Below are 26,385 nucleotides of genomic sequence, written 5' to 3'. Positions count from 1 at the left end.
ACAAGTGTGTTCCAGGTTGTTCCCCCACAAATTAAGTCCTACTTGTGCCTAAATTATATGCACATATTTTATCTGTTAGGCTAGTATGCAATAAAGGAAAGTAAGTGCTTATCTTCTCATATTCAATAAGTGCTACCTAGGCATCCTATTACAGAATTACCCTAGTGCATGGCAAACTAATTGGGGTTGCCAAATAAAATACAAATTACTTCTCCCGGGCAGGGGTGGACAGACAGTATTCTAGGCCCCTAACCACCTATGATATGCCACTGCTGCTAGATGAATGTTAACAGATGTTAGCCTGGAAATTAACCCAACAATTTGCATGGCAGTAATAGGTCTACTCTATACACTCTCTTCGCGCGCACGAGGGACCAAGCCTCTGGCACGTGCTTCAGCCCGAGGACGGGAGTGCAAGTGAGCTCGCGCGTAAAATTCCCGCGTTCGCCACCTACGGTACTAACGATTTGAGGAGGGAAGGCGTTAGTGAGACAGTAGAGGTCGGTGGAGCGTCCAGATGATAAAGAAAACCGTCTTTCGTAGTGATGGCGGCGTGATAGCTGAGGAAACGTCTGCTTCCTACTCTGACCGTTGTTCATCCTCTTCGGAGAAGGAACGCCGGCCGAAATATCGCTTAGGACTGCTGGAGACCCCGCAGCCCGACGCAGCGCCACCTGGCGTTCCCGCTGCCTTAGGCTCTGGGCTGTTATCGGAGGACAAATCTGTGTGGGTGAAACCAGGGCTCGGAAGGGATTCTCTCAGCAGCGGGGTCACCCCTGGTACCAGTACCGACCTCCTCAGAGGTATTTGCTCACCTCATACCTCATTCGCCTTGTCTTCTAGTTTTAAATAACCATTTCAAGAACTTTTTTGTGTTTATTTTGCAAATACAGTATATGAAACTTAGAAAACAAATGCAAAGGGAATCGTTTGTCAATTTGCATTTCTTCCCTGAAGTGTAATGACAAGTGGCTTTTTTTTTTGGGGGGGGAGGGGGCGTGGTTTGTAACTTGTTGCGATTTTGCTTTGATTGTATTGTTGTGCAAACCTTTTCACTGTGTTTCTTAAGATAACTCATATAAGGTATTGAGTTTGGCCAGAGACAGTGCAAGGGTAGTGATAAAAAACCAGCCTCATTCAGGTCCATAGTCTTCAGTCTTCCATGCCCCCCCCCCAATTTGATAATTATAAATTATAAATAAATTATAAATATCAAATTATAAATAAACTTGGAAACTTAAATATAATAATCATCCTCACCCAAAGCCTATACAAATGCATATTAAAGAATGTGCTGATAGTTGTTTGTTTGTATGATAGTCAAGATCTATTGTTTTGATTTGGCTGCAGTTGTTTAGGGCTGGCCTTGTTGAGCTTTGGGCAGGATTCACTAAAGTCAGGGATGGTTGCTAAACCTGTTTTCACAGGTTTAGCAAAGATCGCTGCTAACCAACCCGATTCACAAATGGCCCACCATGTGTTTTTCTCCTCGATCGCCCATTTTCCGATCCAGCCATGCAAATTAGTAAAACCCCATGCAAAATAACCAAGCGATTGATTCTCTTACATTACATGGCTAATTAGCATCGGGTTTTACTGATCCTAAAACCCAATTGCTGTAGACCTGTTGGTAACTATGTTATGGACAGGTCTGTCTGGTTTTTATTTTTCATCTATGTAGTTTTCTTGCAAAAACGAAGCTTGGAAGTATAAAAAATAACTTTAAATTCAAATTGTGAAAAATCCATGATGGCCGCTGTGGGAGCCGATTTTGATTAAAAATAGCCTGGGAAAATCACAGGATCCCTCAAAAAATGGTGATTTGGGGCTTAGAGGTGGGGAGGGGGAGGGCATGCAGGGAAACCACTCAAAACCCTCTTTGAAGACTCCCTCAAAATCGATGATTCAGGCCATCAGCCTGTGCTCGCTGTGACATGTGCTGAATGGAAAACACTGCAGACAGAGCTGAAACAGCTCACAGGGAGATCCTCTGCCTCAAAGAACTGAAAATTTGGATTTCAACTCTTCTGACTGCCCCACCGGCTTGATTTCCACAACCTGAGACCTCTGCCACCCTTGGATACACCGCGCAGATGCTTTGCTTAGGAACGCAGTCTGGCTCCAATCCCGATCCCACCTCCACTGAACCACTCAGCGGATGAACCTGGGGTGAGCAAGCTCCCAAGGGAATGGTCTCTGAGTCCCGATCTGATATGTAAGTTGTTCAGGGAGCTTACTGCCAAGCAGGGAATCCCCTAGAAGCAGACTTTCACCAAAGGTCTGCGATCTCCCACAGTCAATGATGTCCCCGCAGGGAACCTCCATAGCACAAGGGCGAAAACCGTGAGTGCTAAATACTGAAATTTCCATGAAATCAAACACGAGCAGAAAAAATAAGCTCCTACAACCTGACTTGAAGGAAGAAAGATTGAGGATCAGGCACAGTAATGAGGTATGAGGGGGAAAGGGGGGGGGGGTTGAAGTCTGAAGTTTGAGAATTCCTACAAAGTCCTGGTGAATAGACAGAAATGACCCACTGAACTCGGAATAAAGTGGGATTGTACAAGAAGGCCATTTACCATTTCGCGGGGAGGTGAAAACAAAGTTGCTTACCTGTAACAGGTGTTCTTCATAGACAGCAAGGGAATGCAGCTACACTTGTTGGTGAAATCCTTTGACTGAGCCTGTGTGTCTGTGCCCTAACTATAGTAAGCTTTTGGCTTACTGAGCATATGTAGGATGCCCTACAACTGGAGCCCCTCCCCTCATTCTGTCAGTTTTGTTTCTAGCAATATAACAAGTTGAGATGAGGGGACGTGGCGGGCAAGTGTGGCTGCATTCCCCTGCTGTCTACAGAGAACACCTGTTACAGGTAAGCAACTTTGCTTTCTCCGGAGACAAGCAGGGGATATGCAGGCACACTGGTTGGCAAGTCAAGCTGAAAAAGCAGATGGGCGGTGAACATAAATTACAATGAACAAGAAGAACTGCAGGATCAATGTACCTCGATGCAGGTGCTTTATTTATATCAACATATGAAATCCAAAAATAGTATTGTAGGCAATTCAAGTTCACACGTATACATGACAAATAAAATCCACAGGCATTGTGTCAGGAGAGGACCTAATATAGTCCTTGTTTCTGTTGTAAATAGCTTCCTCAGGGGTCCTAATGATAAAAAAAGGAAGTGTAAGGAAATGGAAAGCGATGTCACCAGTGTAAATTACAAAACAGTGAATAGGTGATGTGCTGTGGCTAATGTAGAGACAAGAAAAATAAGAGACAAGAAATTTGACAATAAAAAGCTAGAAATGAATACAGAGAATAGAAACCAGAGAATGAGAAGAGCCACATATAATGGCTAGGAGACAAAAAATGTGCCGAGATGAGGAAATGATTAAATGATTACAGTGCATGCATACGAGTAAACATGTGCCAAACATTTAGGTGGGGAGTGGAACGGAGAGGTAAATGAAAAAACATTAAGAGGAATCTATGGTACATATCTAGGAATGTCAGGTTCAAAGTATCAATGCAAATAAATAAAATCTTAGAGAGCAATATAAAATTGAAGATAACACTGTAAATAAAGCAACGTATGAAAAATAAGCCCCAGAACCCTTACAGATCCAGACAGCAAATGAAGGAATCATGTGAATACTAAAAAGACGATATGAGGAAACATAAAAAGAACAGTGATAAAATAAAGGCAGAATCAAGGAATAATATTATAGACTAAGCCCAAAAAAACATACATCTAATGAGAAAACCCTTGATCAAAAGACCGGAGCAAGAAAGCACAGTTACTTACCTTAACGGGTGTTATCCAGGGACAGCAGGCAGATATTCTCACATGTGGGTGATGTCATCCACAGAGCCCTGGAATGGACAGCTGAAAAAGTGCACCAGCACTTTAAAAACTTTAGAAAGTTTGCGACTGACTGCACTGCACATGCGCGAGTGCCTTATCGCCCGACGTAGGCACACGGCTCCTCAGTAAGCCAGCTAAGAAGCCAACCAGGGGAGGTGGGTGGTTTGTGAGAATATCTGCCTGCTGTCCCTGGATAAAACCTGTTATGGTAAGTAACTGTGCTTTATCCCAGACAAGCAGGCAACATATTCTCACATGTGGGTGACCTCCAAGCTAACCAGAATGGGATGGTGGGAGTGTTGGCCTTATTTTAGGAAAATAAATTTTGTAATACTGTTTGATCGAAGTGCCCATCCCGTCTGGAAAAAGTTTCCAGACAGTAATGAGAGGTGAATGTATGAACCGAGGACCAAGTAGCAGCTTTGCATATTTCATCAATAGGAGTAAAGCAGAGAAAAGCTACTGAACTGCCAAAGCTCAAACTTTATCGGCTGTGACCCGACTCTTCAGTTGCAGCCCAGCCTGAACATAACAGAACGAGATGCAAGCAGCCAACCAATTTGAAATCGTTCTCTTGGATACAGGATGCCCCCAACTTGTTAGGATCAAAGGAGACTAAAAGCTGGGGAGATGATCTATGTGATTTAGTCCTTTGCAAATAGTAAGCCAAAGCTCGTTTGCAGGCCAGAGTATGAAGAGCCGTTTCTCCAGGATGAGAATGAGGCTTGGGAAAAAATACTGGAAGCACAATCAATTGATTGAGATGAAATTCAGTGACAACCTTTGGTAAGAACTTTGGATGGGTGCGAAGCACAACCTTATCATGGTGGAACACTGTAAACAGTGGATCTGCCCCTAATGCTTGAAGTTCACTCACTCTTCTGGCAGAAGTTAACAAGATGAGAAAAACAACTTTCCAAGTAAGATACTTGAGATGAGCTATAATTGGTTCAAATGGAGGCTTCATTAACTTGGTCCACTTGACCTTCCTCCACTATATTCTTTGAGCCCCTGGGAATGTAGTAAATATTATCAGGAACAAAAGAATCTACAAGAGGGTACTGAAGAATATCCCTAAAATACATTCTCAGGAGCTCCAAAGGAGCTAGGCAATGAGAGATTGGGAAGTTAAGAAATCTAAGGTTTCTGTTTCTTTTTTTTTATTTTTTTTTTATTTTATATTTATCAAATTTTACATTTTATAAATCAAGTATCCACTTGTACAGAAAGTTGAAGAAAAGCAGGAAAATAATACTCATAGGTAAAATACATAATAATCAAATAAATAAAATAAATGTTTAGCTTAAATTCAGCTCAAGTCCTCTAAATTAGATCCAAGAAGGATGAGGCGGACATATTAACAAATGCTAACAAATATCAATTCAAATATTAGGAAAACAAAATCCCTTAGCTGAGGAAGGATATCATTAATTCAATTGCACCTCGCTTGATTTCCCTTCATCCAATCGAGTTCCTGCCAGAAAGGCTGTCAACTGGAATGGCTCAAAGAATACATATTTCTTCATATGGTACTGTATTACACATTTGCAAGGATGTCGTAGAAAAAAAGTCCCTCCAAGAGATATAACACCTGGTTTCATCAAAAGAAATTCTCGCCTTCTTCTCTGGGTTTCCCGTGCCAAATCTGGAAACATTAATATTTTATGTCCAAGAAATTCTTTCATTTTATTTCTAAATTACAATCTAAGCAGCCAGTTTTTATCTGGTGCAAGAGCCACCGTAAGAAGCAATGTTGCCGGAGATGCAAGCTCTCTGTCCGAAAGTTCCAAGATTGCTGAAACATTAAGTGGTTGATTGTCCTCCTGTTGTTTAAGTGGTAATTTAGTAGTTTTCATTGGTAGGTAGTATACTTGAGTAAATGGTGGTAATGTATCCTCTGGAATACCCAAAATCTCTACCATATAACGTTTCAACATATCTCTAGGTGTCACCGAGGCTATCTTAGGAAAATTAATCAGACGGAGATTATTATTACGTGAAAAGTTCTCCAAAGTTTCCAATTTTCTACGCAAACTTGTGTTATCTTTTACCATTGCTTCATTAAGCTGTTTTGATGCTTTTAACTCCTGTTGTATATTCACAATTGAGTTCTTGGATTCGTCAATTTCAACTTTTATATTTTTTATCTCAGTTTCTTGAAGAGTAATTTTATTTTCCAGCTGCAAAAGCTGGGGCTTAACAGACTTGGCTAGGTCAGCAACTAAATCCCAGATTGAATCCAGTGTTACCTCTCTGGGTTTATCAATAGCATATGAAAGATTGGAAATTTGAATAGTCTCACCGGTTATCAGCTGTTTCTGGCAATCCTTCTGCTGGACTGAAATGATCCCTGATGTTTCCGAATCCTCAGTACTTCTTGGACTCACCTGAAAACTCAGGGAGTCCATCTCCACGCTCCCCTCTCTGTTCTTCCTGGCCTCCGAGGGTAGGTGCTTGCCTTCTTCCGGGAGCTCCTCCACTCGTGGGGAGCTGGTAACCTGAGGAGGTGGGGGAGGTGCCCTAGCGTCGGGGCTCAGCGTAGTCTCTAGCCCCAAGGAGATCACCTCATTTCCGCCTCTCTGAGGCGTCTCCAGCGGGGGGGATGCCGACGCTGCCGGGGTATCCTGCATCCGACGCAGGAGCTCTTCAATATTGCCGAAAGAGGGGACCGCTGAACGCCGCGAGGCTCCAGCGGCGCTGCGGCCTCTCCTCTTCGGCATCTCAAGTAAGTAATCGCTCCAAAAAGAAAATTTTTCCAATCAGTCTTCTCCGGCGTGCTACTCAGCGTCTGGGACCGTCGGCCATCTTGGATCCTATTATTATTATTATCTAAGGTTTCTGTTTCTTAATAAATTTTCTATCTTTTCATGTTGAAAGTGCAATGAAGCACTATCTTTTATATTAGATTTTGCAACAGATTGTAAAGTAGTAACTGAAGCTTCTACCTTATCCAATCTCTTTTCAATCAAGTGTAGCTGGGACTCCTGAGAGTTTACTTTCAAAGTTTTATCAGTGGAAAATTGACAAAGTTTTGAGACAGTAGTATGTAAGGAAGACTATCTAGCTTACTACAAGCCAAACATCCTGCATGGTAATTGCCTTATCCTGTGTGAGGGCTGCAATACTTGGGACTCCTTGTACTAAGCTGCGTTAGCGTTTTTAGCACACGTAGCATTTTAGCACGCGTTAAACCCGCAGTATGCGGCTAAAACTAATGCCAGCTCAATGCTAGTGTTAGCGTCTAGCGTGCGTGGCAATTTTGCGTGCGCTATTCCTCGCGTTAATGCCCTAATGCGGCTTAGTAAAAGGAGCCCTTGGTCCCACATCCATCTGGATGGGGACCAAGGTTTGGGGAAGAGATGGCATAACTCCGGGCTTTAAAGAAAACACACCTGTAGTTCCTACAGATAATTGTGGGGGAGATGATTCAATCCCAACTCTGGAGACAGAATCAAAACTCCCCTCAACCCTTATAAGTGGTTGTAGAGGTGGCATAGGCTCACCAGATGATATTGAGGCTGGTTCAGACAAACTTACATTCTCAGCATTTATATTAGAGGTAATTGTAAAAATCTATCTATTGACCCTACTGCCGAGGAAACTATCTTTGCCTTCCTTTTCCTCATAATTATCAAAAGCAAAACACCTATTCAAATCAGCTAATTTAGTAAAGAGGCAACCATAAACCTGAGCTCCAGTCCTCAGCTCTCCAAACATGCAACCACTGGCTCGTGTTCCGCAGCGGGAAGATCTTTTAAAGTGCCTGTGGGGGCCTTTCCCAACACAGCTGATGACAGCAGTTGTCCGCGAGAGTGCCTGCTTCAAACTCCTGAAGTCCTCCAGTTCTCTGCAGCAGCATATATATATTTTTTTCATGTGCTTTCCTTGCTTTCAGTAAAGAGCTGATTGGAGAACTGTTTAATCGGAAAAAAAGGGTAGCTTTTTCGCAAGAAATATAAAGCTGTTTTTTTCATGTGCTATGTGTCAGTTAATGGATCTTTTCCTCTAATTAGCAAATAACATTGCTATTTGTCCACAAAAATAGAAGGTTTTGCATGCAATATATCTGTTTTGATGTGCCCTGTATATGTGGTGCCTTATTAAATGTATTTTGAGCTTAATAAAGCAAAAATAAAAACTCAGAGAGAGTTCCATCTATAGAATTCAGGTCTATCTGAAGCTCAGACTATGCTGAAAAGTAGACCTGGTTTTCATTTGCCTATAATATAGGCATGAGATGGATGCCCTAGGTAACTCAGCATTATATAAATGAATCAAAGGACACCCATATTGAAATCACACCCATGTCTATTCCGTTAGGCGCGAGTTTTCCCAATGGGCGTCTATGAAATTGTGGAGGCACCTACAAAGTGACGTTCACATCCTTTAGACGTCCATGTGGCAATTATCGCTCGTTAAGACCCTTAAATGGCTCATTAACCACTTGGTTTGGATGCCTAAGTCCTGCTCAGCGTTAGGTGGGACTTAGGTGCCATTTAGACACTGTTTATAGAATCTGGGCCTTTATGTACGTTTATTTTGTAATTCGCCTAGTTGATAGTTAGAATAGACATTTTTAAAATAAATAAATACATAAATATTACCATGAAATAAGGAAGCAGGCCTATCTGGTTACCTATATATGTTTAGTTAAAACCCGTGTTTAAGCCTTTTTCTTTTTTTTAACTAGATTCTTATCTGGGAGACAAAAGTTCTTTTGTGGAAAATATTAGCACATTCAATTGTACTACTGTTACAAGTTCTGCTTCATTAAAGGCCTATGACAATACCAGAAAAACACCACTTTCTGCTGGTAGCCACTATGCAAGATCAGTTTGCAAATTTCGAACTCCGCAGACAGGATATTCAGGTATTGTATTAATTTGGTGTTTCTTTTATTAGCATGCTCACTAAACACAAGTAATCCTTTAATAGCTGTGTTGACTGTCCTAACTGCTTCTCTTCATGGGGATTCTATCAGCTGGTTCAACACAGTAACACGGAGGGACTCAGATGTGTGATCTACAATCCCAAAAGAGGTCATCTAACAAATCATCTAAAATGAACCATCATTTATGACTGCTGCTGCAGTCATAAATGATGGCATAGAGGATACCTCTTAAACCCAGCCTTCAGCCCAGAGACTCCACTTGCAGCCAGCTCCCAGCCTACAACTTCTTCTAGAGTGCCATGGGAAGACGGCCCACCTCTCTTTGCTCTGCCATTTCAGAGCGGGCTGGTGGAGCTGCAGTATTTGGTTCTAACCTTTCAGGAGCAAGGAAATTGAAGTGGTGGAGTTGCTTTTATGGTATCGGCCTAGCTCGATTGGGGACATGGAATTAGAAGCTGACAGAGTTTGAGGGTTTATTTTTATTTTATTTTTAATTTTCGTTTTGCTTTATTTTTGGGGGGCTTGTTTAATTTTGCTATTTTTTTCCTGCTTTTATTTTTAGGAGTTTTTCTTTGAGGTTCTTTGATTTTGAAGTTTTCCCTTCTGATGTGCCTTTTACACACCTATAGTATTGAATTCATTGTATTATGTTTTCCATCTTCCTTCTCTTTTATAGGTAAATGTAAGTACAGTCAAACCTCGGTTTGCGAGTAACCCGGTTTGCGAGTGTTTTGCAAGACAAGCAAAACATTCTCACAAAACTTGTCTCGCAAACAGAGTGATGACTCGATTTGCGAGCACCCCCTCCCCCTGAGAATCGGTATCGCTTCCCCCCGCTCGCAAAGGCCCCCCCGCTCAAACCGGCACCCCTCACCCGAACAACTTGAAACTTACCTCCCGTCTGGCACCGGCACGCAGCCCACAGGACGAGCTGGTGCCACTTGAAGAACTTCCTTCCTCTGCCGGGCCTTGAGCATGCATCTGTGCATGCTCAAGGCCTTCTAATTCTCCCTTTCGCTGAGATTCTCGGAGATCTCCGAGAATCTCGGTGAGAGGGAGAATTAGAAGGCCTTGAGCATGCGCAGATGCATGCTCAAGGCCCGGCAGAGGCAGGAAGTTCTTCAAGCGGCACCGGCACATCCTGTGGGCTGTGTGCCGGTGCCAGACGGAGGGTAAGTTTCAAGTTGTTTGGGTGGGGGGTGCTGGATCACGCGGAGGGGGTGCCAGTTCGAGCGGGATGGGGGAGTGAGCAACGCCATTGCCCTCGGGAGGGAACGTATCAAGCGAGTTTCCATTATTTCCTATGGGGAAACTCGCTTTGATATACGAGTATTTTGGTTTACGAGCATGCTTCTGAAACGAATTATGCTCGTAAACCAAGGTTCCACTGTAATTATTTCTTTCATAGGTACTATAGTTAGAGTGTGAGCCCGTTGGGACAGAGAGGGAAATTCAAAGTACCTGATTAGATCTTTGGCCATTACTTAAGTCAATTTAATTGTTTTGTAAACCACCTCAAATTCTTTGGGAGATTTAGTGGTATATAAGAAACCACATTAAATTAAATTAAAAATTCTCCAGGTTCTTATTTCATCGTAGCATCGATGATCATCGAGTCTTTATGGATGGTACCGGTACTGGATTCAAGGGTTCGGGTGTACATCATCGAGGAATACCTCCATGTATTATGCCGAAAGGGATTTGTTGTTGTTACTGCTTCCTTAGTACCGGCTCAATCTAAGGGTAGACTTTTGCAGCCACACATTATAGATTTTGGTTTTACATCAGGGCAACACTATCGATGATGTTCTAGTACAGGGGTGTCAAAGTCCCTCCTCAAAGGCCGCAATCCAGTCAGGTTTTCAGGATTTCCTCAATGAATATGCATGAGATCTATTTGCATGCACTGTTTTCATTGTATGCTAATAGATCTCATGCATATTCATTGGGGAAATCCTGAAAACTGTGGCCCTCGAGGAGGGACTTTGACACCCTGTTCTAATACATTGAATGGACTTGGCATTTTGTCTGGAATTCAACCGAGACAGATCTGGAGCTCTTTGAACAAGTCAAATAAGCTTATGAGTCAACTCCACATCACCTGCTTACTCTTATCAGAGCTTCACATCACGTAGATTTGGTGGCAGCTTCTTTTCATCGGAGCGATATCGAAGACATTAGGGCTTCACCATTCTTCTTTCCACTCTCTTCGCTCCTATCCTTTTTCTGTGATGTATCGAGTACTTCGGGCAGGCTCATTTCTGATGGAAGATGGATTCCAGATCATGGCTCCTGGATACTATTGCCTTCCTGATGTGCACCTTCAGATTTGAAAGTCTCTTCTCGACCTTGGCCATGGCACAGCATTCCAGCTCTAGTTTCTTAATTTCTGCTAATAGACTTTGGACTTTATCTTATGACCTCCGCTGCACAGATTTGCATAAGAAGGGAATTCTATGTACTGTTATTTTGCAGGTGATGTCTATGCTTATCTTTGGAGCATCAGTCTGTATCCAAAAGGCATCAACGCTCTCGTTCCCGATGCTGGTGATCTTCCTTGATCATCATCAAAGCATCAACGTCCTTCTTCATATCGAGATTGTGCATCGAAGCATCAAAGGTCTTCATTGGCCCCTCTTCCAGCACTGACAGTTTAATTTTTACAGCTATTCTGGTGCTTCTGACTGTGACACATCATTGGGTCATGCCAGAACAATGCTAGAAGTTAGAATGGAGACACTAATCCCCTCTTCTACAAAGCTGCGCGGTAATGGCCCCAAAGTCCATCGAGATTTAAAGGGCTTCGGGGCTGTTGCTGCACGGCTTTGTAGAAGAGGGGGTAAGACTGGCTTTATTGCAGGTGGAGAACTAGGAGGGTGGAAAATTGAGACAATGTTCATTGGTATATGGAGTATTTATGCATATGCCACAAAAACACACTCTATTTAAGTGAATCAGTTATAAATTTGCCTTCCTTTATTACAGTTACATCTTCATCTGCAGTCTCTGCTTACTCTGCTGCATCAGTTATTATCGCTGTAGTGGAAGGAAGAGGACTTGCCAGAGGTGAAATAGGAATGGCTAGCATTGATTTAAAAAATCCTGAGGTGATACTGTCCCAGTTTGCTGACAATACAACATATGCTAAGGTAAAACCTTGATATTATTTGATGAAATTCTGAGTTATGGAAAATTAACAGGTTAAAAATTGCTGGTCAAAAATATCTTTGGACTATAAGGTAAGTTTATATGATATTTTGAAAATATAAATATTACACACTTCTGTGAAGTTGAGGTAGCTCGGACATTTCTTAACATAGTAACTGATGGGCAGATAAAGCATGACCCATTCTAGTCTGTCCAGTAAGAAGGCTAGATTTGTACCTGCCATTCTCCGATGACATTACAGAATAAAGCCTTAAAACATCAACCCCCCATGTCAAATTATTTATAGCGAAAAAAAGGGGGTATCCAGATGATCAAAACCTGAACGATTTTAGTAATGAATTTATCAAACAAATTATAAACGTTATGATAACAAATAAACTATTGTCATCAATTTCTGACTTACACTTTTTTATATATCTATCTATCTATATATATCTCTATTGATATTCTTTTTATTCCCTCTCTGGACAATTAAACTTGTGGTTGGCATATCATAACTATACAGACATCAGTCTTTAGAATCTCTTATGATATATATATATCATTTCAAGTTCCTGTCTTGTATACTTTTATAATCATTTATATCCACCACTTCCATACCAATCCCTTTTAAATGTTTATTTTTAATCCTTCAATTTATTTTGAAAATGAATATTACCCATCAATATCTTTTCTTTAAAAACATTAGAAATCATGAGAACAAAAAACTTTTAATTCTAATTGAAAGGCAACACTTATCTTGAAATTTGGTGGATCCTGCCACCATCAACATTGATGTTTAACGACTCCCTACGCCCTTCCTTTTTGTGGGAATTTCAACCCCAAACGGGTCTTCTTCGGGGTATAATGAATATAAGCTGCCTCTCTAGTACTTATACAAACTGACTTCATTCTACTCAGCATATGTGCATTTGTTTCAATTTATATCGCAACTGCCAAACCAAACAGTGTAACCTAACATTTGTGGCGTATAGCTCAAAAATCTTCCGTATGCACAGAGCTTAAATCTGCCACTTTGTGTAGACTTCAGAACCAGAGCATTAGAGGTGATGTTTTCAGTAAGCCTACAGAGAAGAGGAGGGAGCTCCCTAATTCATTCCCTCTACTCTTGCTGCTCTTGCCTCTGGCCTTTTCCACATCTGCATCTCCACTTCCTTTTTGGTCTACAAATTGTGCCCTGCCTAAGTTCATCACTTTGCATTTGATCACGTTGGAAATCTGCCACTTGGATACCTAGTCTTAACAATGTCCTTCTGCAACTTTGGAATATCTTGTGAACCTGCCAGGACAGACAGGGAAAATGCTTTAAATACCTGTATGTAAACTGCTTTGACTGTGGTATACAAGTCCCAATACCTTTAACCTTTCTCTGAACCATCCCTCCCTTAACATTTCTTTGAAAGCTCAACCACTCTTTCCCTTCTCTACTGTATGTCTCTCCCTGACCCTTTAGCCTGAACTTCTTCAACTCTTCAGGCTAAAATGTTTTTTATATTAGCTGTTTTAATACAAGAATTCATGCTGTTTATCCAATGATTTCATTATTTCTCTAAATGGACAGCTGTGTTCCATGTGGCAGAAAGGGGGTGGCTACCTTTGTTGTCATGTACGTTGAGAGGAATCCAGGTGAGCTTTATTAACAAAGCTAATACAGTGGTACCTTGGTTTTCGAGCATAATTTGTTCCAGAAGCATACTTGTAATCCAAAGTACTCTTATATCAAAGCAAAGTTTCCCATAGAAAAAAAATGGCAATGCTGACAATTCGTTCTACAACCCAAAAGGTGCTAAGGAATTGTGAGGAAGCGGCAAGGGGTTGGCCAGGGGTGCGTACCTGTTGGGTGCTGCAGTTTGTAGGTGGCCAGCCAAGCACAACCATCGGGGTCCCTGTACAGCTGCAGGCAGTACCGCTTCAAGGAGATGGCAGCCTTCCATACCAAATACCTTCCACATTGATGTGGTACGTGATTATACGCAATACGCATGTGGGACAGCGCTCGGCTACGTGGGCTCAGGGGTTCTCCAACGTGGTGCGGAAGGCTGGCTGGCGGACGGAAGAGGCATCTTGAAGCGGTGCTGCCTGCAGCTGTAAGTGCTCGTTTATCAGGGCGGCGCTCAGTTTGCGAGACAAAAGTTTGATAAGTGTTTTGCTCATCTTGCAAAACACTCGCAAACCGCATTACTTGCAAACTGAGGTTTGAATGTATTTCTGAAAATATATTGATATTTCTGAATATTTTAATTCAGCTTTGAAATATTGTTCTAGGTAATCACCAAGCTCAAGATTTTGACACCATTAGAAATAATAATGTCAAACACTGCTTGTGATAAGGGGAATACAACCAAACTATTTAGTCTGATAACAGAAAATTTCAAGGTAAGAATTTTTTCAATAATTAAAAACATTTTAAAAAGAAAGGTTTCTTTGGGATGACTTTTTGAAAGTTGTTTATTTTAAGGCATGCCTAAATTTTTATGATGTCAAGTCTACCTGATGAAAATAAACTATTTAAGAGGAATAATCATTATTGTTAATGAATTAGGTAGATTAATGGTATACTCTTAGGACAAGAAGGCATAATAATCTCGCATTCCAGTGCAATAGGAATGGTATGCTGAACCTTAGGAAACTCTGTCCATTCTCGTGAGCATACTGCCGAAAGATATCAATCACAGCTTTTGAAACCTCTTCCTCCTCCCAAGAGTCTGCTGCCCCCTTCAGTACCTTCCTTTTTGCCAAAGGCTTTTTCAGCATTTCACATCAACCAGGAAGTAAGGCTATCAGCCTTTCAACCTAAGGGTTCTAAGAGGAAAGATAAGGCTTTAAAGCAGCTGGACATCTGCAGAGTTTTCTTGCATTACCTAGATGTGACTAATGAGTTTTAGCTTTCAGACCATCTTTGTCTTGACCAAAGAGTCAACCCAAGGCAGACCAGCCTCCAAGGCCACCATTTCCCAGTAGATTCAGATAGCGATCTCCTCCACCTGCATTGTCTGGGGCAAACAACCACCGGTGTCGTTGAAAGCACATTTATCCAGAGATGTAGCCTCCTGGATGGAATCGAGCACGATACCTCTGGAAGAGATATGTAGATATGTAGATGGTTTTCCCTGCATACTTTCACTAAATTCTATAGGGTGAATGTGACAGCACAAAAGGATTCCGCTTCTGGAGCCTCAGTACTGAAGGCAGGCGTATCTCTCCCATATGGGACTTCGGTGACTGCTTAGGTACATCCCTAAGGCTCAGCATACCATTCTTATTGTACTGGAAAAAGAGATTAGGTTCTTAGCTTGATATCTTATTCAGTATATAGGAATGATGTGCTTAACCCCCTACTCGATAATTTCTAATGTGCCTGTTTTCTGCCTTATGCTTCATTGTCCTCTCCATAGCTAGGACTTCTGTGCCAGTTGGACTATGGGTTCAGAAGCAGTTTGTAAATAGATTCTAAAGAGATAATTGAACTCCACTGATATTCAAGCTGTTGCTTTTATTTGATATGTTTTACCGTTCAATGGTAATGTTTGTTCTTGTTCAATCCCACTTTATTCTGGGACCAGTGGGTTATTTCCCTTTACCCACCATTACTTTGTAGGAAGCCTCAAAATTTCAGAGACTTAAATCCCTCCCCCTCATGCCTCATCACTGTGCCAGTATCCTAGCTCCTCAGTCTTTCTTCCTAGAAGCCAGGCTTATGTTTTCTGCTCGTATTTAATTTTGAATTTTATTTTACTTTTAGCTAAGGTGATTTTTAAGCTGTTTTTGACACCAAAACGCTGCCGTGGCAGCCATCTTAGATTTCCCAATTTTTTTTCCAAAGTTTTCCAGATGCTCCAAATTTCATTTTGCCTCAAAACTTGCAGGCATGGAGTCCTTAGGCTCTTTTACTCCTAATTCATGCCAGGTTTGTGCTTGATGGATGCTGGAAGAGCACTCTTGTGCCATGTGCCATGCAGCATAGTGAAGGGGATGTGGGAGCGGCAGGCTTAGCCTCCCCTTTGGTCTCCAGGGCTGAGGAACCTTTGGGAGGTCTGTCTACCACGAGAAAATCCCTCCTGGAGCCCTGGAACAGAGGTATACCTAAGCGTAAGAGCATGGAAGCTGCGGAGTCCAAGAGACACAAGGTGGAATTACCTATAGGGAACTATGTGATGCCTAAAAGAGACTTTTCTCCTGAATTTGTTAATTTCATGTGAAGAGCTTATTTTGGATAGCGGGGATCTGGCAGCAAGCCAGGGGTTGCGCAAGGGGGCTTGGGCTTCCAGGGTGTATCAGTCATTGATAGTGGCTGTCTAGAGTGGACCTTTCTGACAGGGACTCAGAGAGCGAGGGATGTCTGTATGCCCTTGCTATCACAGAGTGAGTCTTCCCTGCTAGGAGATATAGGGTCGTAAACAGGAGCAAGTACATAGGAAATGATGGTGGCCCTCATCCAAGGGGAGGATCCCACAGTATGCTGGCTGTTCAAGCCTTTGGCGCTATAAGAGCTCATTACTGACTCCCTCCCTGTGAGAGTTACAGTTGGACTTCTACAGGCCCCTTCCACTTAGTGTTCTATTCTGAGTGGCGTAAGGGCACAGCCCATGTCTTTTCCCTGGCATCCTGATAAGAGTGTTTCAGTCACAGAACACTGGGATGCTCCTGAGGGCTCTTTTAAAGGTAGCCAAAATAATGTCTAGACTGTATCCTGTGGCACAATAGTGGGAGGGAGAGGAGAGGGCTTTCACAACTCAGGACCGTCGGCTGCTTCCGCTGCTTCGGGGCTTGGAGGGAGGGGTTTTTTGTGGCTCAAGACTGCTGCCATGCTGTTGCTTCAGGGTGGGAGGGGGGAGGGATTGAGATCTGTTGGACAAGGTTTCTAACACAGCACTCTTAATCAACCAGAAAAACAGTTATCCAGCATCCATCAATCATCCATCAATCCCCATGAGTGCTGGATAACTGAAATTCTACTGTATCTAGAATCCCATTCCACCTTCCTAGGCCCACTCTATTTTTTTTTTGTTCCAGGCTGCACCTCCACAACCTTCAGGCCTGTTTTGGGTTTTAGTTTTATTGGAGTGAAATGGCTTTGCCATTGCAAGTCCCTATGAACTGTTTGTTGATTTTTGTGGTAAGCCTGGTAGCTAAGGAATCCTCACATATGAGAATCTAAGTCCTACTTGTCCTCGGAGAAAGTGAAGCTACTCATTTGTAGCAGGTGTTCTCCACGGACATCAGGACTAGTATTCTCACATACCTTCCCACTTCCTGTAGGAGTTGCATTCTTTTCTCTTCTACTTTTGAATCAGACAGGCGGTACTGTGTGTTCCTGATGTACGGGAAGGCCTTTGCCCCTTAATTGACTCCACTTACATATATAATTGTTTGTTTGAAATAATCCTTATTTTTATGATGCTACTGAACAATATGTTCCTGACCCAAAGGATTTACAATATGATGTAATTGGAAATAATACTACTAAAACAAAAGCCCTTAAGCTGTTGTTAAGATGGACTTTGGGAAATCCACTGCTTATTCCAAGGATTAGCAGCATAAAATCTATTTTACTCTTTGGGATCTTGCTAGGTACTTGTAACCTGGGTTGACCACTGTTGGAAACAGGATACTGGGCTTGATAGACCTTTTGGCCCTGATTCTCTAAAGTGCATCCCGATTTTAGGCGACCTACAGCTGTCTAATCAGCCAATCGGGATGCACGTTTTTTTAAAAAAAATGCTCCCCAGGCAAGCCTGAAGGCACCTCCGGGAGCCTAGGGAGACTCGCAAGATGCCTAAGCTAGTCTAAGGGCCTTAGGCGGGCCTTAGGCTGAACCTAGGCGGCCCTACGCGTCTCCCTAGTAGAGGAGAAGCTTAAAATGTAGGCCAGCAAAATGCTGGCCTACATTGTAAGTAGACGCGGTCGCTATACTTATTGCGGCAAGGGATCTCTCTGCCGCTATAAGTATAGCGGGCCGCGGCCCCCTGACCAGGAGGGTGCCCAAACCCTCTGCCCGAAGACGCACCCCCCCGACCGCCCCCCGACACTACCGATCCCCCCCGACAATATCGATAGCTGGCAGGAGGGTGCCCAATCCCTCCTGCCCGAAGACGCACCCCACCGGCGCTAACCCCCCCCAAACCTCCACTCCACCAAACCTGTTCTTAGAAGGGTCTTACACGTCTTGAGCCGGCACTACCGACACTACCGACCGCCCCCCCCCCCGACATTACCGATCTCCCCCTCCCCCCAACAATATCGATAGCTGGCAGGAGGGTGCCCAATCCCTCCTGCCCGAAGACGCACCCCCCCCCCGACACTACCAACCGCCCCCCCGACACTACCGACCGCCCCCCCCGACATTACCGATCCCCCCCCGACAATATCGATAGCTGGCAGGAGGGTGCCCAATCCCTTCTGCCCGAAGACACACCCCCCCCGGCGCTAAACCCCCCCCCAAAACCTCCACTCCACCAAACCTGTTCTTAGAAGGGTCTTGCATTTCTTGAGCCGGCAGGCACGCCTCGTCTCGTCGAATGAAGCGGGCCCGCCCCTTCCCGGCCCATCCCGCCGAAGCCTAAGGCCTGATTGGCCCAGGCTCTAGAAGCCTGGACCAATCAGGCCTTAGGCATAGCGGGTCCGCCCATCCCCACTTAATCTAAGGCCTGATTGGCCAATCAGACCTTAGACTTAGTGGGGATGGGCGGACCCGCTATGCCTAAGGCCTGATTGGTCCAGGCTTCTAGAGCCTGGGCCAATCAGGCCTTAGGCTTCGGTGGGATGGGCCGGGAAGGGGCGGGCCCGCTTCATTTCGATGAGACGAGGCGTGCCTGCCGGCTCAAGAAATGCAAGACCCTTCTAAGAACAGGTTTGGTGGAGTGGAGGTTTTGGGGGGGGGGTTAGCGCCGGGGGGGGTGCGTCTTCGGGCAGAAGGGATTGGGCACCCTCCTGCCAGCTATCGATATTGTCGGGGGGGGATCGGTAATGTCGGGGGGGGGCGGTCGGTAGTGTCGGGGGGGGCGGTTGGTAGTGTCGGGGGGGGTGCGTCTTCGGGCAGGAGGGATTGGGCACCCTCCTGCCAGCTATCGATATTGTTGGGGGGAGGGGGGAGATCGGTAATGTCGGGGGGGCGGTCGGTAGTGTGGGGGGGTGCGTCTTCGGGCAGAGGGTTTGGGCACCCTCCTGGTCAGGGGGCCGCGGCTCGCTATACTTATAGCGGCAGAGAGATCCCTTGCCACGATAAGTGTAGCGGGCCGTGTCTAATCTAACCCGTTTCTCTAACCCGCGTCTGTAACATGGACGCCGGTTACAGAATCGGGGTTTAGTTTAGGCCGATTCTGAATAGGACGCCTCTCCCGGGCGTCCTATTCAGAATCAGGGCCTAGGTGTCTTGCGGGCCTCGCCTTCAATATAGGCGGCCTGCCTGGGGAGCATTTTTTTTTAAAAACGTGCATCCCGATTGGCTGATTAGACAGCTGTAGGACGCCTACAGCTGCCTAAAATCGGGACGCACTTTTAGAGAATCAGGCTCTTTGTCTGTCCAAGTAATAGCAACTCTTATGTTCTACTAATTATTTCTGTAGTGCTACTAGTTGTACACAGCACTGTGTATATTTTTATTTTATTTTTTTTTTTATATGGTGGGCTCACAATCTAAGTTTTTTTTTGTTTTTTGGGGTTTTTTTGTTTTTTTTTTTAAGTTAAATGACTTGAGGTGACAGGGAGATGCAGTGGCAACTGAACCCAGTTCCTCAGGATTTCAGTCTGCTACACTAACCATTAGGCTACTTTTTCACTTGAGTGCTGCTCCTTTTGTATGTGTGCAGATTTGTAAAAATTGCTGTATATTTTACAAAATGCTCTGTGTTCAGCAGTGCATTTGGTAAAATAACTTGGGAATTGAAAATGTCTTGACCTGGACATCCCAAATCCTCTCTTAACCATTCTGTGTAAAATGGGGCTTTAACTGTGCTAGTTTTGGTTTTTTTTATAAACGAAGGAAAATTTGTAAAAATGTTTTAATAATCAATATTTTAAAATCTGTTTTATTCCTAGAATGTAACTTTCACTACCGTACAAAGGAAATACTTTAATGAAACAAAAGGTCTAGAATACATCGAACAGTTGTGTACATCTGAATTCAGCACAGTTTTAATGGAGGTTCAGTCTAAGTATGCATGCTATATAAAATAACCTGATTCAATGTAGAGATTTAAAGTTTTTATTTAATAAAAAAAACTAACAGAAACTCAAACAATTGGCTTTATAATTAAGAGTATTTTATGTTATGTTATTGAAAAATAAGCAATTATAGAACTATTTGCTGGAAATAGATTACAATTTCAGTTCTATAATCTGAATTGTTCAAGTGGCAAAATTTGTTTAATATATAATTTAAAACTGAGGAAAAAGTCCTCTTTAACCTCTTCTTATCCATCGGTTTCAACAGTGTGGTTAATTTAATCATTGGTCCTAAAAACCTCCATTTTTTTTCTTCAGAAAAAATCCTCAAACCCATGTTCTCCACCCAGTGGAGGCCTTCATTTTTCTTCATGGCTCCACCAGAGGTGGTGGTATATTGACATTCTTTTATTCCATATTAATTTAAAATAAAAGTCACAGTCCTTCATATGGAAGTTTTTAATATTTACCTGTAATTACCTCAACATATATACTCTGGAGGACCTCAACATGTATATTCTGGAGGAGAGGAGGGAAAAGACATTTAAATATTTGAAAGGTGTTAATATAGGACCAAATCTTTGCCAGAGAAGGGAAATTGGTAAAATTAGAGGTTGAAGTGATAGATTTAAGAGTAGGAAATTTATTTTTCACGGAGGGGGTGTTGGATGCCTAGAATGCCCTCCTGAGGGAGATGGTGGAGAAGAAAATGGTAACAGAATTTTAAAAAGCGTGGGATGAACAGTAGAATCTCTTATTAGAATATGAATGGGCAAACTTTCAATGGTCTGAATCCTGCAAAGCAGTTGGTTTGGATAGGCTGGAGTGAACTTCAGTGGCAACTCCAGCAGTTAGAACCTAAGGACAGTACCAAGTGGACTTCTAAGGTCTATGGCCCAGAAATAACAAAGAAAAAAAAGATATTTTAATCATGAAATTGTAATGCATGTAATTACAGGACTGACTGGATGGACTGTTCAGGTCTTTATCTGCTGTCATTTACTATGTTACTATTGATAGATGAGTAATGGTTACTGGGGTCTCTTCCATTTTGTGTATGTATATATCTATATCTCTAAAGGCTACATTTAAATAAATTGTACTATTAACGGTGGGACGTAGCTAGTAGGTCATTGGAGGGGGGAACAACTTATTTTCTCTTTTCCTTCCCACATTAGGTATTATATCTTTGCTGGTGGAGATGCTGAAGCCTCACTAGTCAAAGAAATCCCTACCAAAACTACCCCATTCTTTCTTATTTTGCCTCAGGAGTGAGGAACTCGGGGCACCTCCAGCCACTGATGCCAAAGAAGTACAAGTGTCGGTGGCTGACTAAGGCAGTATGAGGAGGAAGTGCATTTCTTTGGCTTCAGTCATCTCACCAGTCATTGAACAGATTCTGCAGCTTTGGTGTGGGCCTGAGCTCAAAGTGGGAGGCCTAAGTCTCCAAGGTCCACCCTGCCTGTAGCTATGCCACTGATTGAAGGCCCAATATTTTCCTTTCTCCTGTTCCCAGGCCCAACTCTCCCTTCTTCTCCACTTCTCCCCTTCTCCCAGATCCATTATCTATCTTCCCTCTCTCCCAACCCCCCTACCCCTATGTCCAACACCTCTTTCTTCCTTCCCTCTATCTTCACCCCAGGTCCATTTTGTCTCTTTCTCCACTCCCTTTCTCTGAGCCCAGCATTCTGTCTTTTGTTCCTCCATCCTTCTCTCTGTTTGATGTTTCTCCCCATTACCCCCTCCTCTCCCCATGCACAGTCTAGTATATGTCCCTCCCAAACCTGACTGCAGCACGCTCTTGGGGGCCCCCCACTCCCAAGTCCCCCCCACATGGCTTGCTCTCCAGTCCCTCCCCCCCCACACCTAAGGTCAGTGTGTCCTAAATGAACATGTTACAAGATGTGCAATGCACTGAAATAGAACACCTCCTCTATTGCTGACAGGGGTGGAATTAAATATCATGTGATAACCAAGTCAATATTGTTGCTAGGGAAAATTACTAATGAAATAAGATTGGAAAAAAATCATGTGATCAAAACTAACCAAAAGAACATTGCTGGAGTATGCAATTTATCATAGGACCTTAACGAAGCAATTGTAATTTTATTGAAAGATATTTTAACCACATATGTATAATAATGAATTAAGTGATATCATAAACCCAATATTATGGCCAGTCACTTGTAATTAGGGGAGATTTTTGGTTGGTGGAATGCCAAGAACTCCCAAAGCCTTGAATGTTTAACTACAAATTGTCTGGTAGTTTTTTCCCTCGGCCTCCTTCAGAGATGGAAGAAAGGGCTGAAGGGTATGAAACCTCTTCATGTAGTTATTCAGAGCAAACAGCATCATCTTCCTTCCCCGCTTCTATTTAACCACTACTCCTGCACATCATAAATGAAGATATCGGTTTTGACCTGTTGAGTTTTGTGTCAAAACTATCCTTTTTCTATTTAGGGATGCTTTATGTTTATCCCGGGACCTCAGCGATACCACTCAGGGCTCGAATACTCTCATGGCCCTAGAGCTTAATGCATCAAATTGTAACTGGTCCAATTGTTTTTATATATTTTTTGTATACTTATTTTAAATTATTTGAGAGGTAACTTCTCCCCATATTAGAAATTTCTAAACTATAAACATTTCACATGTGTTAAAAAATATATAAAGCACTTAGCTTTATTGTTTTAGAACGCTTGGTCAGGGGCAGTCATTTATGTTTTGCCGTGTGCTGTATCAAGGATGCCCTGTAAAAGAATGCAAAGAATATATACTTTTATCTCCACAGTGGACATAAAGGCAAAAAAACATACATTGAGTTAAAAGTGAAGATCTGGATAAGTTGAAAGTAATGGACCAAAATTAATCCCATTTTCCCTCTTAAAATTTGTTTTAAATCAACTTGCCAGCAACTTTTTAATCCATTCAATTTATTGGGATTTAAAGATTTGAGAAGCTTGTAACAGTGCTACAAAGTGCATTAAATTGTTTATCCCAGGACAAGCAGGCATGATATTCTCACATGTGGGTGGGTGACGTCATCTATGGAGCCCCGATGCGGAAGCATTTTCAAGCAAACTTGATTGAAGATTTAAGTTTGCTCTGCTGCTCCACGCATGCGTGCCTTCCTGCTCCACTAGGGGGCGCATCCCCTCGTGGTCTCCAGTTCAAAATTTTCCGCTGAGCCTAGAAGTCGTGTTTTTCAGGCTCTGCCCCAACTGCCTTCTAGCACCGCAATTTTTTCTTATTTTTTCTCGATTAAGTCGCTGTGCGCGAATTTTTTCTTGTTCAACTTGTTCCTGCTTCATTTTTGACCGACCCGGAGGCTTCCGGATCCCCGTGGCCGCGTGGCTACTCGAGCCGCGGCCAGTTTCGATTCTATGTCCCGGCCTTTGACCGGCTTTAAAAAGTGCACCCGGTGCGAGCGGCTTCTTTCCATCACAGACCCGCATCACCGGTGCATCCTCTGCCTGGGGGCCGCTCATCCAACCGACTCCTGCCCCCAGTGCGCTACTTTCCAGAACTGGGCCCTTCGCCGAAGAAAAGCCCGCATGGCGGATCTCTTCGCTGCCGACCAACCCTCTACCTCGGCCTCGAGGTCGGCCCCGGCCTCGGCCCCAGCCTTGACCTCGGCCCCGAATACCTCGGCATCGCCTCGAGACTCGAACCCAAAGTCCTCAGGACAACAGAAAGCCTCGGCTCCGGGTAAGTCCCCTCTTCCCTCTTCAGGTCCCGTAACAGCGAAGAAGCCAGCCTCGGGGACGCCGGCGACGCATGGTGGAAGTCCCATGCTTACAGCCCCGGCGAAGTCCTCCAAGCCTTCGGGCCGTGCCTCCACCACACGGGAATACTCTGATACGAGGTCGCCCACGGTGGAGCGCACCGAGGCAGTGGACATGCCCTCGATGCTGTCCGTGCCCGTTTTCCAGGACCTACTCCGAGCGATGATCTCATCGGAGCTGTCCGCTGCAATGGCCCATCTACAACCGGCCTCGACCTCGACCCCGCATGTGCAAGACCAGCCTGAGCCTCGCGTCAAGCCACCTCGAGGAAAAGCGCGCAAGCTTCGCCGCATCCCATCCTCCTCAGACTCCTCGCCGAGACACTCGAGGCGCTCTCCCTCCACAGACCGCCACGGGGCAAAACGTCGTGCTAAAACGACAGAAACCTCGAACCGCCGTACCTCCAAGAAGGCCCGAGGTTCCCCCACTCTACGAGGCTGTTCAGGTACACCTCGTACGGGACCGCTGAGGGTTATGGAGCTATCACTCTCCAACCCGCGCATCCTCTGAACTCCCCCTCGGACCGGGGCTCCGATCCGAGGTTTCGGGCTTTCACCGAGGGAGTCCGGGACGAGGTCACCGATTCGACATCGATTGGTACCCCGAACCCCGGCATCGTCTCCGAGGGGCTCCTCGAGACGTCGGAGATCCACAACCCCGGAACACTTTCACAGTGTGTCCCCGGGCTCGGAGTGTGGATCGGAGCAAGAGCCTCGATACTCGAGGGAAGCCTCCCCATCCTTCTCTACCCGACGGAGGTCTCGTTCACCGACCCCGCACGGGGCCTCGGGAACATCCCGCCCATCCTTCTCACGCTTTGTCCAGGACATGGGCCACGCCTTGGACTTGGACCTCCAATCCGACTCCAGATACTCAAAGGAATACCTAGCGGAGCTGGATATGCCATCACTGCCCAGAGAGTCCCTTCGCTTACCGCCTAACCCGGTACTCCAACAGGCTTTCTTCAGGAACCTGGAGACCCCCTATATGGTCACAGCAGTACCCTCCAAAATGGAGGCCAAGTACCGTACAGTACCCTTCCCGGGATTTGAACAACCACAGCTCTCCCACCAGTCGCTGTTAGCTGAGAAGGCCGAACCCTAGACAAGTTCAGCAGGAGACTATATCAAAATGCGATGATGGCCTCTAGGGTGCAAGCTACACCTTCACCTTCACATCCTACCTCAAACACCTCATTGGACTACTGAGAGCCTTTGAGACTGACCTACCGGCCTCCCGCCAAGGAGCGTTTAACCTACTTGCAGAGTCCCTCTCCAACCTACGCCTCCATCTATTCCATGCAGCCTTCGATGGCTTTGAACTCTCCTCCAGAGAGGCAGCCTTTGCTCTCGCCATGCGCCGCCTGGCTTGGCTGCGTCTGGTCGACATGGACCCCAACTTACAGGACCGGTTGGCTAACCTCCCTTGCGTGGGTAAAGAACTGTTCGATGACACTATCGAGGCGGCTACAAAACGCATCTCCGAACACGAACGCTCGTTTGCCTCCCTCGTGCGGCAAAAGCCTAAACCACCCGCGTCCAGGCCGTTCAGGACCCCTCCGTGCCGCTACCCACAAAAATCCACTCCCGCCTTCTCGCGGCCTCCACCCAGGCGTCCGCAAGCACACCATCGGGCCATGCCCAAGTCCCAACCGCTTGCGACTACCAAACCATCCCCGTCCTTTTGACGGGATACACGGAAGGGGGCGGGCCCCCTCCGCCATAGTCCCAGGCCTCCTTCCCATCGGGGGTCGCCTCAAAGCCTTTTACCCTCGCTGGGAACAAGTCACGTTGGACGCATGGGTCCTTGGCGTGATCTCATCAGGATACTCTCTCAACTTTCGAGCCATTCCTCCAGACAATCCCCCATCAATGTGCTAGAGCTCCGGGCCATCTATCTCGCAGCTGTAGCTTTTCAACACCTGCTTCACGACCGGGTGGTTCTCATCCGAACCGACAACCAGGTAGCAATGTACTACGTAAACAAACAAGGGGGGACAGGGTCTTGGCCCCTCTGTCGGGAAGCCATGCGCCTCTGGACATGGGCAATCTCCAACAACACCTTCCTTCGAGCGGTGTACATACAAGGAGAACAAAACTGTCTGGCGGACAGACTCAGCCGCCTCCTCCAGCCACACGAGTGGTCACTGCACACTCAGACCCTACGACAAGTGTTCGAAAAGTGGGGAACGCCTCAAATAGATCTGTTCGCATCCCCCCACAATCACAAACTACCCCTCTTCTGCTCCCGGATATACTCCCCGGACCGACTCGAGGCCGACGCCTTCCTCCTCGACTGGGAGGGAAGGTTTCTGTACGCGTTTCCGCCGTTCAAACAGGGATTGGACGGATTCCTGAGGGATAAAGGGATCGTGGGATACTGAGGGAGGAGCTGGGATGTAACACAAGTATAGAAAGCTAACCAGGTAATAAGTATAGAAACCCAACAGGTCGTGCATGTGCAAGACCGGAGGGTTAGGACTACGATGGGAAGATAGGACTTCAATG

The 26,385-nt window shown here is 44.7% G+C and overlaps 1 protein-coding gene across 1 annotated transcript in view; it reads left to right on the top strand.

Moving 5' to 3' along the window:
• Positions 1-517: 517 nt before the first annotated feature.
• Positions 518-26,385, top strand: part of MSH4 (mutS homolog 4) — a 103,769-nt gene continuing 77,901 nt past the window's right edge. Inside the window, exons 1-5 of the mRNA XM_033916866.1 lie at positions 518-803; positions 8,562-8,741; positions 11,748-11,911; positions 14,196-14,306; positions 19,968-20,083. Of these exons, the coding sequence (XP_033772757.1) occupies positions 518-803; positions 8,562-8,741; positions 11,748-11,911; positions 14,196-14,306; positions 19,968-20,083 (857 nt within the window). The remainder of the gene's footprint in view (positions 804-8,561; positions 8,742-11,747; positions 11,912-14,195; positions 14,307-19,967; positions 20,084-26,385) is intronic.

This window comes from Geotrypetes seraphini, chromosome 12, assembly GCF_902459505.1.
Source record: "Geotrypetes seraphini chromosome 12, aGeoSer1.1, whole genome shotgun sequence".
Classification (NCBI taxonomy): Eukaryota; Metazoa; Chordata; class Amphibia; order Gymnophiona; family Dermophiidae; genus Geotrypetes; species Geotrypetes seraphini.
This window is presented reverse-complemented; position numbering and strand designations above follow the sequence as displayed.